The following is a 19,048-nucleotide window of genomic DNA, read 5'->3' on the forward strand; positions in this document are numbered from 1 at the left end:
TGGCATATAAATCATATTTTGTAGTTTTCAACTTTTCACTGACACATTAGACGTATATATACCCCCAGCCTGGAGGTCTCCAGAGCATCAGATCCTCCATTTGCACCCAGCACAATGCAGGACTCGCTGCCGGTGTGCAATTGCGTCCAGTTCCTCCGCTGGCACCACTGCCCGCTCCTTGGACTGTACTCTCTAGAGCTCTCCCAACAGGACTTGGATTTCACATCTGTGGAAAAACCAGGAAGATGACCCTGAACTCTCACCTACTGCCTCATGGCCTCAGGGTAACAGGCTGCCCTCAGCAACAAGGAAGCAGCTCCCGGATCTTATGGCTGGGAACCTGCACAGCCTCTCCTCAGAGCAGTTCCAATCCAGGTGACCCAGGCCCGTCATCAAGTCACACTTTTTTTTTCTTTTTATTTAAGTAACCTCAAAAGTTCTTCAGAAGCTACCTAAACCATACAGAGGATAGAAGTCCCGCCCTGGCCCCTCCACAAACTTCTGTGCAAACAAACTAACAAACCCTAAGGGCTGGACAACAGGTGTTAAGAGGTTTCATAAAGGGACTTCCTTGGCGGTCTGGGGGTTAAGACTTCGCCTTCCAAGGCAGGGGGTACAGGTTCCATCCCTGGTCAGGGAGCTAAGATCCCAGCTGCCTCTCAGCCAAAAAAACAAAACATAAAACTGAAGCAACACTGTAACAGATTCAATAAAGACTTTAAAAATGGTCCACATCAAAAAAAAACCTTTAAAAACAGAAACGTTTCATAACGCTCCTGTAAGGGGATCTCTTAACGGGCAAGAATTCACATGATTTTGAGGCATCTGATGTATTGGGTATTATTTCTCCATGAAGGGGCTTTGATTCCTGCTCAGAAAAGCCTGGCAAAGGGTCAACTCTCCCGGACTTTCACTCACTGGCCTCCTGCGGCTGTTTGGGTTTGCAGCTTTAACCAATAAATGCTGGCATCCCTGAGGAAGAAATCTGCCCAGAGAAGGCCTAGCTCCCAGAGTGCAGTTGCCTGCTGCCACCTTGTGGTGACTCAGGCCAAACGCGGGCAGCCCATCCCGCAGGGCGGAGCTTTCAAGGAAAAAAACCACAATTAAATATGTCCATAAAATCACACAGTATTAAGGTCACAATGGGTAAGTTTATTCAACGTCTTGGATATTTGAGTCTAAAGTACGTATAAGTCAACTAGTGCTACTGCAAAGCAAGCTTTCTTGGCCTTAGGACTTGCCTCAGAGCTTCTCTCCATCAGCACAGAAACACCCAAAGTCTGTTCTAGACCAAAGTGCTCGGGGGTGGGGGGATAAAAAGCCAACACAGAAAGGATGAACAGAAACCAGCTGTGCCCCCCAAAATACTCAGAAGTCATGTTACCTACAGCTAACAATGGTGTGGCTTGTTTGGGGAGGGGCCGTGAGGAGTGTGGTCCAGTCTTTTGCAGTGAAGATGCATCGTCTTCATCCTGCGCACCTTCTGCTTCTCTTAACCCTGAAGCAGCTTTCATGACCCATCCCCAGGCTTCCACCAAGCACTGCCTCCGCTTGGTCATCCGTCCTCCACTTCAGTTCAATTCAACACTGACATTCAGGGAATGAACGCATAGGCTGGGGGGAGGGGGAGGAGGAAATGGGAAGAAACTTTCTTGGCCGAACCCCACCGTACACAGACAAGGGCCCTCAGATGAGGAAGACGATGCCCTCGGAGACCATGACCTGGTTGTCATCCTGCATCCTGCTCAGCGCAGCCTGGATCTCCGCAGAGGAGAAGGGCTCTTCGTTGTCCCGATTGATGGATTCTGTGAGGCGACTCATGCCCACCGACTGTGCGTGAGCTTCCTGGAACACCTCCAGGAGGGCTGCCTTGAAGGCCTTCAACCTGCCCAGGACAGGAGAGACAGGGTGAAGGAGCAGGAAGAGGCCCACGTGCTCTCAGGCCAGATCGATGCTGCGGTCCATCAGCACAGGCATCCTCCAACTGCACAGCCTGCCCCGGCTGCTCCACGCCCAAGCTTCCCCCTTAAAGCTAAGCTGTTGTAGTACAGAGCTTCCTGCACAGTGAGAAATAACAGCATTTTAAAAACCAGAGGCCTCTGAGCATGTGCGAAACTGGCATCCATATACCATCGGCAGAAACGCAAACTTGGATGGCATCTTTGGGAGGCGAGTTAGTCACATGTACTACAATTTTAAAGTGCATCTCCTTTGACCCCAGGAATCCATTCCTAGAAGCTAACCCCACAGCTCTTCCCCCACCACTGCACAGTGATAAATGTTAAGAATGTTTTACTGTCAACAGCAGTCTTATGAAGGGTAAATGTCCACCATTAGAAAACAAAAATAAAAATTTACACATCCATACTATGGAAACCCTGCAGTCATTGAAAAGAGATCTCCATGTGCTGATTCAGAAAGTGCTTTAAGATATAGTTCAATGGGGCTTCCCTGGTGGCGCAGTGGTTGAGAGTCCGCCTGCTGATGCAGGGGACACGGGTTCGTGCCCCAGTCCGGGAAGATCCCACATGCCGCGGAGCGGCTGGGCCCGTGAGCCATGGCGGCTAAGCCTGCGCGTCCGGAGCCTGTGCTCCGCAACGGGAGAGGCCACAACAGTGAGGGGCCCGCTTACCGCAAAAAAAAAAAAGGAAAAAAAAAAAATGTAGTTCAATGGTTGTCCTGGGGGATGGAATTATACTTGATCTTAATGTTTTTTCCTAAATACTTTTCAATTTGTTCAAACTTTTTTCAGTGAAGACACTGTTTGAGTCTGTTAAGGTATTAAAAGAAAACAGCAAACCTTAGCCGTGGACTTACTTTGAAATCCAGGAAACATAAAATTTATAGATAAAACTTTCTGAACCTCTAGTGGTAAAAATTCTTTATCTCAAAACAAATGACAACAGTTCAGTGAGGAGAAAAAAAAAAAAAATATATATATATATATATCTCCTACTGAGAGGAACCCAAGGTTACAGTGAGACACAACTTGTCCTTGCTCTACAACCCTTCTTCCTGAACTCACAAGGGTATTGATTTAAAATTCCCAGAGAGAATTATTTATAAAGCAAATGGTAAAACATAAACAACTGGGGATTCTGAGTAAAGAGTGTAAAGAATTCTTTACACTATTTTTGCAACTTTTTTCAAGTTTGAAATTGTCATCAGAGTAGAAACTGTTCTAAAAACCCTCGGGCCTCTAGTTCTGAGCTCCGTTGATAACAGCTTTTTTTCCTACCATCCCGGGGAGAGGTCTTCCCTCCTCACCTGGATTCACTCAACTCCGCCTTCTGGGACTCCTTGGTCTCCTGTGAGTCTGTCGCCTTTGGAGTGTGCACTTGAGGGGGAAAGGGTGGCAGAGAGTGGGAGGACGACAAGGTGAAGCCATGTCCACAGAGCCCAGAGGCCCCTCTCCAACCCCGCCCTCATGAGCCTGCAACACTCACTCCTGGGGCCCTCGGGGGCCAGCCAGGGCAGGCAGGGAGAAAGGCCTCAAGTCAGACGGGGGACCCTCAGCACACGGGATCTGGGACGCTCACACCAGGCTTGGCAAGGAGCACAGTTCACCGGGGAGGAAGCAGACAAGGGGGCAAAGCTTATTTCCAAAGTTCTGACTGAGTTTCCTGGGATTCTCGTGGACAGACCTCTTAGACACAGGGTCCCAAGTGGGGAGCCCACTGGGAGCCCACCAGCAAACGCAACAGGCAGAGCACTGAAGGGTCAGCAGTCAGCGACCACCTCGTACCACTAGGGGCTGCTCGCTTACCCTGAGGCATCTCCTCCTCTGTGTCGCTGAAGTCGTAGGGGTCATAGGAGTCCCCATCCTTGGCATCCGAGTGATGGGTCTTCCTCCTAAAGTGCCCACAGCAGTTAAGGGACGGGCTTTGGTGAGCTCCGTCCTGCACCTCTGACCACAGAGAACCATCTACATACAGTCCAAATGGAACACTAGGCCCAGGCCTGTACAAACTGCTGCCTTTTCTGAAAGAGACCAAACGTCTCTGGACTAGAGCACGAGCAGGCCCTGCTTCCCAACGCTCTTCTCTGTCGCCCACCCTCATAAATTCAACCACAGGTGTGAGAGGAAAAGATAACCTGGAGGAAAGACTTCTGAAATGTGGACTCAACAGCCTCCGCGCGGGTTACTGCTCCTCTACTTAGCCCTTCCCTAGCAGGAAAGAGGCCAAAAGCTTCACACCGAGGACAAAGGGGCTGTCACCCTCTCTGCTCGAGTCACCTTCACACTCTGACTCACTGCAGCACAGGTCTGGTCACCCCTCCCCGCAGCCTTGACCCCCTCCGCCCCTCCCCAGCCCTAATCTAAGTCTTTCATCTCCTTCCTCGGTGCCTCATCCGACCTCTTCCTCTTCTGCTCTTGGTCCTCCTGGCTTTTCTCCACTTCATCTTCTGTCTCCGATTCATCCTCACTTTGCTTCTTACGTTTCTTCTCCTTCTCGAGAACCTAGGACACCAAGCCACACGTGGGTGTGCAGGAGGGTCACAGATGCCAGGGACTGAGTAAAGAACAGTCCCTCCTGCACCATCGATAGCAGTGACTCCCTGGGTCTGATGACCTGGACTCTCTCATTCCTGAGTCCAGGACTAGGGGCAGGGGTTGGCTGCGACCCATGCTTGAAGCTGCTGGAAGCTGGGTGCCATACCCTTCTCACAGTATGTGCTCAAGGAGCGTTCACTGAATACAGAAATGAATGGAAAAAAGTCTATCCCGTAATGGTTAAGTGAAAAACAATTCATTTCTTTATAGATCAGGTGTTTAGTTTAAATTTAAGACAACCCCCATGCTAGCAAAGAGATTAAGTCAGGGGAAGGCCAGTGGAAAGACGCTGCTTTCCGCCAACAACCCAGATACAGGTGTCAACCGTGCACAGCTGTGAGGCACGAGCTCCGACAATTCATTCAGAGGAGCCTCAGGCCCAGCACCTGGATGCTCACCTTCTTGAAGTAAGCGTACTGGACCAGCTCCACAGCCTCTTCTGCATCCTGCATGTCCACGGTCTTGCTCATGCGGGCCTTGGCGTGGGCCGTGGCCAATCGAATCAGAGTTTCCAGTGTCCGGGCTGTCACTGGAGACGTCTGGGGGAGAAGACAAGGGGGCCCACTCATCCAAGTCCCCCCACGGCATGCCGGTCATGCCCGTCACTCCCACCGCACAGAGAGGGAAAGACTCCACCAGAAAAGCTCTGGAAAAACCAAGCCATGGAGCCAGAAAAAAGTACGTAAAATTCAGAAAGATAAAAACAACCAAGGAAACATGACTGAGGGCTGAGGGAGGGAGAACGAGGTGAACAGGGAAGAAAACCATCCAGCATCTTACAGCTGGAGAGGAAAGTGAGGAAGAACCTTTGCCGCAGGCCTGCAACGTGCCAGGATCCTGCTTTTATGTTCACTGTGTCAGTCAACAGCCTTAATAACCTGGAGCAGCTTTAGAGATGAGGAAAATGGGACTCAAAGAGCTTCCAATAATTTGTCTAATGTCATACTACATGGGGGTGTGAGAGAGGTTATCTGAGGACAAACTTTCTAAAGTTGGGTAAACCCACTTAGGTCCAGAGGAGAAGCACAATTCTGACATGTTCTTATCAAGTGGTTCCCAAAGGGGTGGGTGTTATCCCAAATGGGGGGGTGGGGGGTGGTGGAGGGTTCATCTTTTTAAAATGCTATTGTCTGAATGGCATCCCTGGTCTAATGGATCAGAATGTCTGGTTTAAGAATTCATTCCCTGTTGGTACAGTGGTTAGGACTCCACACTTCCACTGCCTAGGGCACGGATTCAATCTCTGGTCGGGGAACTAAGATCCCACAAGCCGTGCAGTGCAGCCAAAATAAAAAAAGTTTCAGATGATTCTGATGTGCCCTCCTAGGTAAGCAGCCCTGACATTATCCAACCTTCTCATTTTATGGGTTGAAAAACTGCGACCTGGGAGGTGAAAGGATGTGCACAAGTTGCAAACGTTACTGAAGCCCTGGGGTCAGAGCCCAGGGCTGGTCTTTCCACCACACCTCCCGTCCCCCATCCTATGATGCTTCAGGGATGTATCTGGTCACTTCTGCTTTCTAGTTTTCTAAATGATCACTTACAGCCAATCTGACATTCAAAAACAAATACATTCATATTTAAATAAATTCACCAATTTTTTTAATGATTTAGAAAGCTACCAGAGTATGTAGCTTATACATTCCATCGTAAACTCCAATTCTTGAATAACCTAAAGCTGATGAAATCCTAGCCTACACGAGCAGAACTACAGAGTCCAAACTGAGAGATTTACCAATCCCACTAAGACCACAACTAAGATAGTGTATTGTATTCAGTGAGAGGGCCTTTGACACACTGGAACATGTTCATGTGACAAGAAAAACAATTAAAAAGACAGGGGGCTGTTCAATCTGAAGAAAATAAGTCATACACAGTCTCCAGAAAACAAAATTAAGGCCCATGGGTAGAAGTCATGGAGAAGCAGGTTTAAGCTCAATAAATAGAAGAATATTCTAACATTTCAATGCAGTGATTCAATGTAGTGATTCAATGCAGTGATTTCAATGCAGGCATGCTGTCACTGGAGGTGTCAAGGAAGTCCCAGCAGGAATTCCAGAAGATGGAATTCTTGTCTGGGTGTAAGTCTGGAATAGATGATCTGGGGTCATGTCTGAATCCAAGAGTCTATGTCTCTATCACATCATGATGGTTTGGGACTTGGGTCTTTCTGCTGTGAAATCCTACCTATATAAACTACACTGCCCCAAAAGACTTCGATAAATTCACGGGCAGGTGTATTAGGTTTCTAGAAATAGCCTTGGATGATCATCATGGCTACGCAACTCCTAATTTTTTTTCTAAGTCCAGCCCAAATATCATACCCTTTGGGAATCCTTCCCTGACATTCATATCCCTTCTGGAAAGTCTAAAGGAAAAATTAACAGCTTCTGCATCTACACTCCAACTGTCTTTCACATTCATTCCCCTTTGGGTACTACACTGTGGTATATAATTATAGGTATATATGACCTTTTCATCTACTTTCTGCCTCCCGGGCCCAGGACTGAGCTCTTGGGGGACTGCACGTAAGAACAGAGACTCATTCAGTTCCCAGAAGTCGCTCACGTTTGCTGAATGTTTTTTTCTTTTTTTGGCCGTGTGGCACGGCTCGCAGGATCTTAGTTCCCCAACCAGGGATCGAACCCGTACCCCCTGCAGTGGAAGCGCGGAGTCTTAACCACTGGACCACCAGGGAAGTCCCACATGTTTGCTGAATAAATCACAGCTTCTGGAGGCCAATGTCATCTGAACTCATGAGAAACACATTAGCTCTGGGGTTCACATTGCATTTTCCTTTGTAAAAGGAAATGATTACAGTAGTGTAACAGGAAGCCCTTCAGGCCACAAAGAAAAAGGTAAGAAATCACTCAGTTAAAATGCTTCCAGTGCTCCCAGGGAGCAGGGACTCCCTCCCCAGCCTCATCCTGAGGGGCTCCGGTCACCCTCCGGTCACTGTCCCACAGGCAGGCTCACCCTGGCGGTGTCCGAGCTCATGCTGTCCTGGCTGCGCAGGCATGAGTACTCCTCTGCGATGTAGGCGGCCGACTCCTGCGTCAGGATGGGCTTGATGATTTTGGCAACGTGGATGTATTTCCTCATGAAAGCTGCACTCACCATCTTCTCCCTGGACCCGCACACGGCAAATTTCACTCCCCTGCCACAGCCCAGCACCTGCCTGGGGTCGTAGCCTTGCCCCTCCTCAGGGAAGTCAAGGTCACGTGACAGAGCAGAGCTACAGCCTGGAACCCAGTGTCACAAACCCCATTCATACACAGCATGTACAAGACCCTCTCACATACTTTTATTTAATTCTATGGTGTTACTTAGGTATTACTTGTGAAGTAGGTAGTTTAGGTACAAAGTGTAGGTGTTATCTGTCCTATTTTATCAGTGGGAAAACTATGGCTCAGAGAATCTTAAGTGGACTCAAATTTCATTTTCTGACTCCAAATTCCACATTCTTAAACCAACAGGTTTGAAGATTACACTATGCTTCCAACTGCACCAAGGCCAAAAATAGAGGAATGGGATCTCACATGTCAGGCACTGAGCACAAGTCTCCTTTATCCAAATCCACTTGCAACATTTCCAGTGCTTGCGATCTACCGCCCCTTCAACAAAAGCTCACCACGAATGGCCACGAGACTTGTGCAACACTTCATGTACACGGGTAACATGACACACCCACCATCAGTTAGGTGGGCGTCAAAGCCTTCCATTTTAGGAAAAGACCAGAACCTAAGCTTGATCACCCACGAACATTCACACGGCAAGTGGCCATGAAAAAGGGTGCATCTGTGGATCCAGAAGAGAAAACAGGCCCCCATGATTACGACCCCAAGCATGATCTTGGCCTGGGCAGCACATATAAACATGCTCTACACAAATCTCAGGTTCCCTCCAGGAAGAGGTGTGAAGAACGCTCACTTCTTTTTCTTGGCCCCATGCAGAAGGCTATCATGCTTCTCGTAGATCTGGGTGTCCTGCTGGTCTTCCTGGCTAAAGTTGGGATCCTCCGTGGCCAGGATATCCACGGCACTCCCTAGAGGCATAGCTGGAAAATCAAGTCAGGAGAAAGAATAAGAAAGAGCTGAACCCAGGGGAAATCGCTTCTTCTGAAGAGATACAAGACTCTCAAAGCAAGGACCCAGAAGGAAGCAGACACGTGAGCCCCACAAATAAGGAGGCAGAACCACCTGGCCCACAGAAGAGGCTCAAAGGTGTTCCCAGACCCTGAAATGGACAAGAGACACACCGTAGGAACCAGGGAGGCGAGGGCACCTTCCACATCACCCCAGATGCTACCACGCCCACCAACGCCAGGCTGGGTCTGAGAGTGCGGCCTGTGTCTAGGTGCCCTCCCCTCAGTCAGGTTTCCTCTTCCCCCGGCCTCACCGTCACCGTCCTGCTCGCCAGGTGCCCGGTAGCGGTGCATTCTGAGGACGTGGTCTGAGATCTCCCTATCGTGCTCGGGATCCATCTGATCCAGCATGATGAAGAGGAGGTCGAATCGGGACAGCAGTGAGTCCTGCAGCCCGATGTTCTCCATGGGGGTCTTGTACTGATCGTACTGGGTGGGGAACACGAGAAAAAAGGAGAGTGGAGACAACATCAATGCGAAGAAAGAACAAGGAGGCCGGATCGGTTAGGTGAGTGAGAACAGAAGACCAGACCTTCAAACGCAAAGCGAATAAGCAGTGAAGATGTAAAGCATTTCTAGGCTACTAAGAAACTGAATTCATTTCCTCTATGTGCAGCCCTCCTCTGATGCTCAGCTGACCTGAGCAAGCTCAGAGCCCCACGCCCTTCCTTCCAGGTAAACAGAGCCCCACCTCCTCGCTCCATTGCCTCTAGCAAACTGACTGTGGGTCTCAAAACCAGCCTTCTCCTCCCCAAGCTTCACTCTGCTCCTCAATCAGAGGCAGGACTAGCTCTGGAAGATGAGTCCCTCTTCCCTACTTATTATGAAGACATGACAAGCTGGCTAAGCCAGAAACACCTGGAGCCTCTGGCTTCCTTACTCAGAAGGTACTGGGTAAAGTCTCAACAAAAACGCGTGATAATCTATAAACTATAATGTCTTAAGGATCAAGGGAGGTTTTCCTGGGACTCAAGAACGCCTATACTCTTATCTTTCAACTCCCAGGCCTACGAGCTGACGCCTCCCCACGTCAGTCAGAGGCCTGACAACCTCGTAGGTAACATTAACGATTCTGGCCACGTTCACATTCCAGGACCTGCCATCTTCTCCCTATGTTCCCCAGAGAAATTCTTCAGAATGACGTAACACGTGTTACCATTAATCTAAAACTGTATGGTTCTCAACCCACACTATGCATTAGAACTAACCTACGGAGCCTTTCTAAACCATAGCTACCAAGAGCCCCAACCCAGAGATTTGGATTCAGAAACTCTGGGCTGGGGACTAGGCACCCGTATGTTTAAAAAATGCCAGCAAAACAGGTATTCTCATTCACTGCGGGATCATAAGTTGTCAGAGCACAGCACGGGCTCTGGGTTCGAATCCTCTCTGCCATTTTCTAGCTTGTGACTCTTGAGCGAGTTACTTAACCTTTTATGCCTTCATTTTCTCATCTGTAAAATGAGGATAATACCTACCTCACAAGGTTATTGTGAGAGTGAAAGGAGTTAATAAATATAAAGCATCTGTAAGTATTAGTTAATAGTATTATAATGGTACAATCTTTAAAAGGGCAATTTGGCAATCTCTACCATAAAAATGCATGTAACTGTTAATCCAATGATTCCATTGCTAAGTATTCATTCCCAAATGCTTAACAAAATGCACATAAAGGGATGTTCACTACAGTTTCATTCATAATAGCAGAGGGGAAAGGGAAAACACCAAATGCCTATCATTTGGAGACTGGTTAAACAAATTATTATAAGTCCATACAATGGAATACTAGACAGCTGCTTAAAAGAAAACAAAAACAAAACCCCTAAACTCAGCAAACCCGAAGCTGGATAAATATAAAAGATTACACCTAAGCACATCATAGTCATACTAAAAAACAAAGATAAATAGATTAATTCTTAACAAGGAGATAGTGTATTTACTGGCACATGCTAAGTTTTGTTTTTTTGTTTTTCTTTTCATGCTAAAGTTTTTGTTTCCTGAAACACTCAAGAGCCGTCAGTGGTCATCTCTTGGGAAAGGAACAGGAGAGAGAAGGCAGGCTATTCATTTCCTTATTATATCTCTCTGCTCTGTTCATAAATCCTCCGACCATCTGCATGCAGTACTTTTATTTCAGTGTCAGTGTAGGTTACCTGGGTTGTGAGGCTGCAGGTCACTTTTGTTTTCTTCTTTGTATTTTTAAAAACTTATTTTAAATAAATAACTTTCCAGGGGATTCTGACATGGATGAACGGGTGAGGAACCACTGCCCTAAACCAGGGACAGTAACAAGATGACAAGCTTACTTTGGTCTGTGGCCTGTTGCTCCCCAGGTCACCTGGAATAAACTTTGCAGCCTAGTCACTCAGCAAAACCAAATGAAGGTGAGGACAACAGTTGAGTGCCTGATTCCACTCACCCTGCCGTAGACAGGGTTGGCGGCTGCCAGAACACTGCAGCGGGCATTGAGCCGAGCGTGGATGCCGGCCTTGGCGATGGTGACTCGGCCCTGCTCCATCACCTCATGGATGGCCGTGCGGTCCATGTCAGACATCTTGTCAAACTCATCGATGCAAACCACACCTCGGTCAGCCAGGACCATGGCCCCCGCCTCCAGACGCCGCTCCCCTGGGAGGTGGGGAGGGAAAAACACACACTACCATCCAGGTTGTAGGGGACGGGACTAGATGTCAGTCTCCTTCCTAAGCACCTCGCACTGCCATACATGAGAACGAGAGTGTAGTTAAGAGGTGTCAGCACCTAGACTCAGAGGAAACCCTGAGGAAGCTTGTATCTGAACAGTATTCCTTGTCCCACTTTGATATCTAAGCAGCTAGCCTCCAACACACTTCCTTCACAGATTTCCTCTCTTTATCCTCATCTTCAAGCCATTTCCCAACTAGATCTCTGTTCTCTTTTCACTGGTCTTCAAATCCCTTCCTCTAACGTAGAAAGCAGTACAATCTTCTTTTTTATTTCCCTTCAAATGTCAAAAGTTGCTCCTTCACAGCTCTTTCCAACAGCCTTCCAGGAGACATTCTTGTCACTAGAGGGCCACCCAAACATTTCAATAATTCACCCATTGTTGCCAGATACTTGGTCCTCTCCAATCTGGCCCACACTAACCTCTCAAGTGTATCTTCCCAATACAGGCCAGCGCCTGGAGCAAGCTCAAACCATCTATGCTCATCTCACTGCTGGACCTCTGCCAAGGACCCTTCCACCCATACCTGTTTCCTGGTCTGTGGTGACAGCGGCCGTGAGACCCACTCCAGACGAGCCCCGGCCGGTGGTGGGGATGGCCCGAGGTGCGGTACACAGTACGTACCGCAGAAGCTGGGACTTGGCGACCGATGGGTCTCCTGTAATGGGACGGGGCAGCAGTGACTCTTGGAAACTCCCTTGCCCCCCAGCAAGTGCTGCTTTTCTAGCACAGCTCTTGACACAATAGAAATGTATAGTAACAGGTTGTTAATATTATTTCTTTCCCTTTCCCTTTCCCATTCACAGAAGAATATATTTTAGACATTATAAATCAGGAACCCCAGAAATAATAAAAATAATTTTAAAAATTCATTTTAGACTTTTGCCCTTTGATGGGACTGAAACACAGCCAGGTACAGACACACAATTTGACAGATGATAGATTCCTGCAACCACACCCCACAGGGGGAGACCAGGAGACTAAACCAACACCGTACCTATTAGAAGGATATTGATGTCCCCACGGATGTGGCTGCCATTCTCTAGGTCTCGTTCCACTCCTCCCAAGAGCAAGCAGAGGATTGCCTTTTTGACATAGTCATGCCCATGGATGCTGGGGGCCAGCGACCTGGCCAGCTGGTCAAAGATATCCTGGAGGAAGAACAAACACGGAGTGAAAAGCCTAAGGAGCCTCCATGGGGTTGGATGAACTCACTTCAGCCCACAGAAGATGGTTGAAGAAATACACTGTTCTTAACTGTAAAAGCTTCTTCTCTAAGACTTTCACACCGATCAGAGCATTATCAGAACAGACACAGAGGAAGCCTGGATTCCAAAACCTGCTCAGAGCTTTAATCTTTAGGAAAAAAAGTGCTTCCAGGCTCAAAACATTTTAGTTTTAATAAGACTATGTATTGTGCTTCAGCAGTAACCTCTGTCACACATGCATAGATTTTGTTCAATTCTGAATGAGAACATTCTGTCTTTAAAAGGAGAAATTTTTTAAAGAAAAATAAATTAGAGAACTAAAACAAAAATAACATATTTTATCTTTAAGTAACCATGTATCACTGGTGTATTCCGTATAGACTCCTTGGTACACTAACATTCTAACTCCTAATATTTGTATTAGGTTCACTTAGCAGGTAGCACAACAGAAATATTAAAGAAAAACAGCAAAAACACCCTTTTGCTTACTGACTCAAAACTAGAAGCTGGCACCAAATACTTCCGAGAAAAAGCCTTGACCTTCCTCCTGATGCAGTACAAAGATGGCCATGCCCAAATACAACCCTAACAAATTCATCTCCACCCTCAAATCCTCAAAGGACGCCACACCTTGGAACGGGTTTTACTGAACTTCTTGATCTTGGCTATGTCCTCAGCAGAGAAGGAAGGCTGAACGTCCTTGCTCATCTGCTTCACGTTACAGGCAATCAGGACAGTCCTGGGACAGAGAGGACAGTAACAGGCTATTTTCAATTCCTAACACCAAAGCCTTCTTAGGCTCCTAACCTAGAACAGCAAATCAGAAAAAAATAAAGAAAAGAAAAAACAGAGAAGCAAAGCTGTTCCGAATTCAACCACTGATTCTCTTCATCTATGACACAAATATGTTGATGGTGCCTCACCCTGGGAATTTACCTCCTGCTGACCCACAGAGCTTGGGACAGTGTATGGGAGGGAGGTGGGAACATGCAAGAAACCCCCAGGTAAGCCAGGAGGCTGTAATATGTGACCAGTAACTCCCACTTCTAGCATAAGACAGTATGGCGAGTTTTATCTCCCAGGCAGGTAGAGTGTTTCACCAGTCCAATGTAACTCTGGGGAAGATGGCAAACTGTAGAAAGACTGCTACCAGAATGTACTCTGCCAGCAGCATTCCAAACACCTCAGGACGAACCATCTACCTGAAGGTCCCTGAGGTGTAGCCTCCCTTCTTTCCAGGAAGGCAGCGGTAGGTCCCCACCACCTGGACCCGGTCACCGGGCTTCACTCTGTCCACCAAGTCATTATCCAGTATGACGTCCACGGAGCGGGGAAGCTGGCCAGCGGGAGCCTTCTCTGGCATCTCCTGGATGGTGATGATCTGGTGGTCTTTGTAGACAGAAAGGCCATATTCTGTCTCAAGGGGATTGTTTTCCTCATCCTGGAAAAGTCACACAGAGAGGCAGTCATCTCGACCATGTCTTAGAATGCCACACTCGTTTGTTGTAGGAAACAAATATAATTTGTAGATAAACCGCACGAGATTAGTATCCAGGAACAATAAACGCCAAATATCTTCTCCAGTTTTTTCCATTCCTGTCTGTTCTAGTTACAAACCATCTAATGGAAGGGGTGATCTACAGCCAGAAGGGACCATGGCTGCATTAACATCTATACTGAGATCCTTACTTCCCCTATGCTATGACTCGGTATTTCTACTCCTAGGTAATACCCAACACCAACGTTCACCCAAAGCCACACACTACAATGTTCACAGCAGCACTATTCCAAATAGCCAAAATCTAGAAAATATCCTAATGCCATCAACAGAACGGTTAAATAAGTGTGGTATAGCCACACGAGTGAATACTACACAGCAGTGAAAATATATGGAGTACACCTATACACATGGATGAAACTCAAAAACGTATGTTGAACAAAAGAAGCCCAACACAGATGAGCATTTAGATAAAATATAAAAACAGGGAAAAGTACTCGAAGCTGCTAGATGTCAGGATCTCGAGAGCAGTGTGGCTTCAAGAGGGACTTCTGAGCACTAGTAAGGTGCCGTTTCCTGGTTTGGATGCTGACTTTATACAGAGCTTGTAAAATTTCACTGAGCTGTACACTTATGTAAGCTTTTCTGTATATTAAACTTCAATAAAAACATTTCAAAGTTTTACTTCCTTGCCATTTGAATTTTCTAGAAACACAGCAGCTATCACTTGTGGAGTGCCTACTATGTGCAAGGCACTGTGCTGTAACTTCACAAAATTATCTCATGTAATCATCACAACTCAGTCCCAAAAGCTGGTATTTTCCACATTTTACAAACAAGGAAACTGAGGCTGGGAGAGGATAAAGAAGTTCTCCACGGTCCACCAAAGCCCATGCTCTTAAGAACCACACTAGACAACCTCCAGGAGACCTGGTCTGGTGTATTTCAGGTCCTGAGCAAAGAAGCTTGGCCACAGCAATCAGCAGAGTACCCCTGAGTAATTCCTGGAGAATAAATTCTAGAAAGTAGCGATCTTAATGAACAAGAGAGCCAGGTGACTGAGGAAATGCAACTGGCCTGAGAGTAAAAAGACAGGCTCCTGTCCTCAGGGCCATCACTAACTGGAACATAAGTAGTTCTAACTGGAGGCTCGCTGAGCTTCACATTTCACCTGAGATAGACTAAATGGTTCTCAAGTATGACTCAGTTACAATTCTAAGAAACTCAGTCTTGTTTATGTTACGATTCCTCCACCAGTTGATAAAACTGTAGACAAGGACTGGGTCTTCTTTACATCTGTGTCCTCCTCAGTGCCTGACAATCCTTTGGATACAGTCGCTCTCAATTAAAATTTGATGGCAGGGGCTTCCTGGTGGCGCAGTGGTTGAGAGTCCACCTGCCGATGCAGGGGACACGGGTTCGTGCCCCGGTCCGGGAGGATCCCACATGCCGCGGAGCGGCTGGGCCCGTGAGCCATGGCCACTGAGCCTGCGCATCCGGAGCCTGTGCTCCGCAACGGGAGAGGCCACAACAGTGAGAGGCCCGCGTACCGCAAAAAAAAAAAAAAAAAAAATTTGACGGCAGGGACACGCAGAGATAAAATGTGTTCAGACATCAAGTAATCAGTATTAGTCATCTTCTCTTGTCTCTAAGTAAGAAGACTTCGCACCATCCTCAATGCAGACCAATCTGAACACCAAGACTAAAGCCATTCTCCATGTCAACCTTCTCTCAAATCCACAGTAAAATATTTGCAGAGATTTCAGAGTAACATTACTGCATAAGTATTTTTCCATATTACTCTAAGTAGATTACAAAATCATATGATATTATAACTTTGCTAAAAGATCAACGTACATTAGATGACTTTTGTTCCTTCTTTCAATTCTTCCATAATTTTCCAAGTTTTCTAAAGAGAATATTTTTTCTTTAAAAAAAAAAAAAGAATTGTGGACTTTCCATATTAAACTCTGACTAGCAATCAATCTTTCCTTCAAATTAACCCTTACTTTTCATCTTATTCACATCTAGAAGAAAGACTTCAGATATTACCCAATTACTTGCATTAAAACAGACATCTTTGAGCCCAACCTCTAAAGAGGTCCAATCAATTCATTCTCCTCACCTTGGTAGGATAGACAGAGCTGGATGGAAAGGCCACCAGGGTGGTGAGATCAGAATAATGTCGCTCTATGGTCTTCTTGGTAGCAGGACAGTAGTGAACACTGCGGACGACTTTGGGACGAACTAGAGAGCCTATAGGAATGGAAAGTCACCCAACTAGACAGTGAGAAGGAGGATGTAACCCCGGCAAGCCCACGATGACTCCAAATACTGTGTTCTTCCAACTAGTTGAGCAATTTCAATACTACTTGTCATTAATTCACCTTTATACCTAGAACAACACCATAATCCAAGTAAAACTTCAAGTACAGCTGATCCTGACTGAGAAGTAGTAGGAGTTCACGGTCAGAATGAGGAGACTGCCAAGAGCCACGACTCCTCCACTCTCAGCCAACTTCATCATTCTGCTGGCACAGGTGGTCACTCAAAGTCCCCCTAGTTACTGTGCAATACTTGAGCTCCTCCAAGTTTCACCCCGTAATTTCAGTGCTCCACCTTTCTGAAGCCATTAGCTCCCCAACTCTACTCCACCTCTCCTGCCTTCCAGCCCCCCAAGCCTATGCCAACTCCATTCCGTTAGTCCCCCACTTTAGCCCACTCACATTTAGTGACAATGCCCTCCACACAGACGACACAGCTAAGGAAGCAGGAGGTAAGAGTCCGGGGAGAGACATGCTTGGAGCCAAAGCTGCCCTCCAAGCCTATATAGAACTCTTCATACTGCTTGGCATATGTAGCATCAATGGAGGCCACAAAATCCTTCAGTGCCCGCTGGAAGGCAACCAGCTCCTCAAAGGCATTGCTCAGGAGGCTGCAGACGGGCGAGAGAAAGAATCATTAGGCAGACAGGGCAGAACTCAAAAAATGACCCACAAAACAGAAGTGGACATTCTTAGATCATCAAAGCTTTGACGGCAAAATCTAGCTTCTACTTTCTCCTGCCATCCTACAAGGCCCAGTACAATACATCAGAACTGAGGGCCAACTTCTAATTCAACGATGGAGAAATGATACTCAGTTAAACATGGAACAAGGAGCTCTTGAGAAGAAAATGTCCACCACCTACTTTGGGAAGAGAGGTAAAAAACATAGGAGCTGGTGAGACACTAAGGGCTTCAGGGTCAAAAACATTTCATCCAGGTCCTCTCCTGTGAAGCCTGCTCCAATCCAGGGAAGAGAGGGGAGCCATTCTCACTCAGGGCCAGGATGTGCCCTTGGAGACCCCCAACCACTCACCGGTTAGCCCTTTTCTCGTTTTTCCTACGCAGGTCATTCACGTTGACAATCAACCGGTACTGGTTGTCACTGATCAGCTCCCGAACTTTGCTTTGATAAATTCCCTGGTCTTCCTGCAAAATAGCCACCGCATGCCACAGCAGCCACAAATTCAAAAATCAGATGTTTTTAAACAGAGGCAGCTCTCACAGCAAGAAAAATATATCCATCTCTGCGGCACATCTGAACCCCAATTTCTCCCACGTTTTCACTCACTAGCCTCGGATTCCAAATACGCCCTAAGAGGCCAGTGTATGAATTATAATGACTTCCTCAAGGTCCATATTATTCCTATTATCACCAACAGCTCTTCTGTGTGCAGTCATTTCTCAACCTTTAATGGGGAATTAAAACGAGCTCGTAAGTCTACGAGGACAACAAATAAAAATTTTGTCAAAGTGTAAATTAAACGGACTTTTAATATGCATATCAAAGTGACTTTTCCTTGCAGAATTTTGTATGGAATGAAAATATTTCATTTCCCTATCATCTGTATAATATACAAAGAGTTCCTACATCCGGACCTAGGAGTAGGGAGCCTTAGCTACATTTACAAACAGCACTATCAACACTTCAAGATGTTTTTACCAACGTTCCACGGCTGTCAGTCTTAAATTGCATGTAAAACCCCCTTTATCTGCATACCAATACTCTTTCTCCGCAACCTACTAGATATGGAAAAAGATTGCGGCCAAATCTCCGGTTAGGAAGTCGGTCACTAAAACCTGGGGACCCTAAAATGCGGCGGGTCACTACCGTTTTCCTGCCGTCCTTCCCCTCACCCTCCCCTCAAGTTAAGAGAGCAGGGAGTGATCAACGTGGTCTTTGCAGCTGGTTTGCACTTGGAGGAAACCTGTTGCCTTTCGCGAGAACGGCCACCATTTGTACCTGGGAAAAAGTCACAGGATCGCTTTTAACCACTGACTCCGCCTCTAGGAAAGCTACGAGATAAGGGCGGAAGGTCCCAAGCCGCTGCCCCGCAGCCGCCGCCTGGAGGCCCGCGGCCTCCCTCGGCCCGTGCGCGGCCCTAAGGCTCCCAGCGCCCTAGTCTCGCGACCCGGCGCCTCTCTCACCTCGTCGTCCAGGAAGTCCAGGTAGTCTCTCTGCGCCTCTCTCAGCTCCACATCGTCCAGCACCACGGTCCCCGCCATGCTCGCCGCACGGAAACTTCTGCCACCGGAGCCGTGCTGAGGGCCCCTGGCTGACCCTGCCCCAGCGCTAAAACTTCCCAACTTTTCCCGCCAACAAAAGTAACCTTAAGGAAGGGGCGGGGTAGCTTGTAGGGTATTTACATTCTGATTGGCTGAATCCTCTTACGCAAGAATAGAGAGTATCCAATCGAGAGCTGCTTCTTCTCCAAGTTTTCCGCGCGGCGCCTCGCTGTGGCGGGAAAAGTGCCATCCGGGGCCCTCTCCGCTCCGCCCTTACTGACGGGAAAGCTGACCAATAGGACGAGAGGATGCTAGCGGAGCCCGTTCATTGGGCAACCGGAGGGCCGGCGAGACCTGGGAGCACTGCATTCTGGGAGTCATAGTCTTCC

General features: G+C 47.4%; 1 protein-coding gene across 1 annotated transcript; it reads right to left on the reverse strand.

Moving 5' to 3' along the window:
• Nucleotides 1–1,131: 1,131 nt before the first annotated feature.
• MCM3 (minichromosome maintenance complex component 3) lies at nt 1,132–18,830 on the reverse strand. The gene is made up of 17 exons (XM_004285606.4): nt 18,582–18,830; nt 17,470–17,582; nt 16,836–17,044; nt 16,235–16,365; nt 13,814–14,052; nt 13,242–13,350; nt 12,401–12,554; nt 11,930–12,061; nt 11,119–11,327; nt 8,954–9,128; nt 8,486–8,612; nt 7,532–7,682; nt 4,954–5,094; nt 4,359–4,462; nt 3,767–3,852; nt 3,268–3,337; nt 1,132–1,885 (listed from the first exon to the last, which is right to left on the reverse strand). Exons 1-17 carry the CDS (start codon nt 18,657–18,659, stop codon nt 1,687–1,689), a joined length of 2,427 nt encoding a protein of 808 aa, XP_004285654.1. The 5' UTR covers nt 18,660–18,830; the 3' UTR covers nt 1,132–1,686.
• Between the last annotated feature and the right edge of the window lie 218 nt (nt 18,831–19,048).

The sequence above is a fragment of the Orcinus orca genome, chromosome 10 (genome assembly GCF_937001465.1).
Source record: "Orcinus orca chromosome 10, mOrcOrc1.1, whole genome shotgun sequence".
Classification (NCBI taxonomy): Eukaryota; Metazoa; Chordata; class Mammalia; order Artiodactyla; family Delphinidae; genus Orcinus; species Orcinus orca.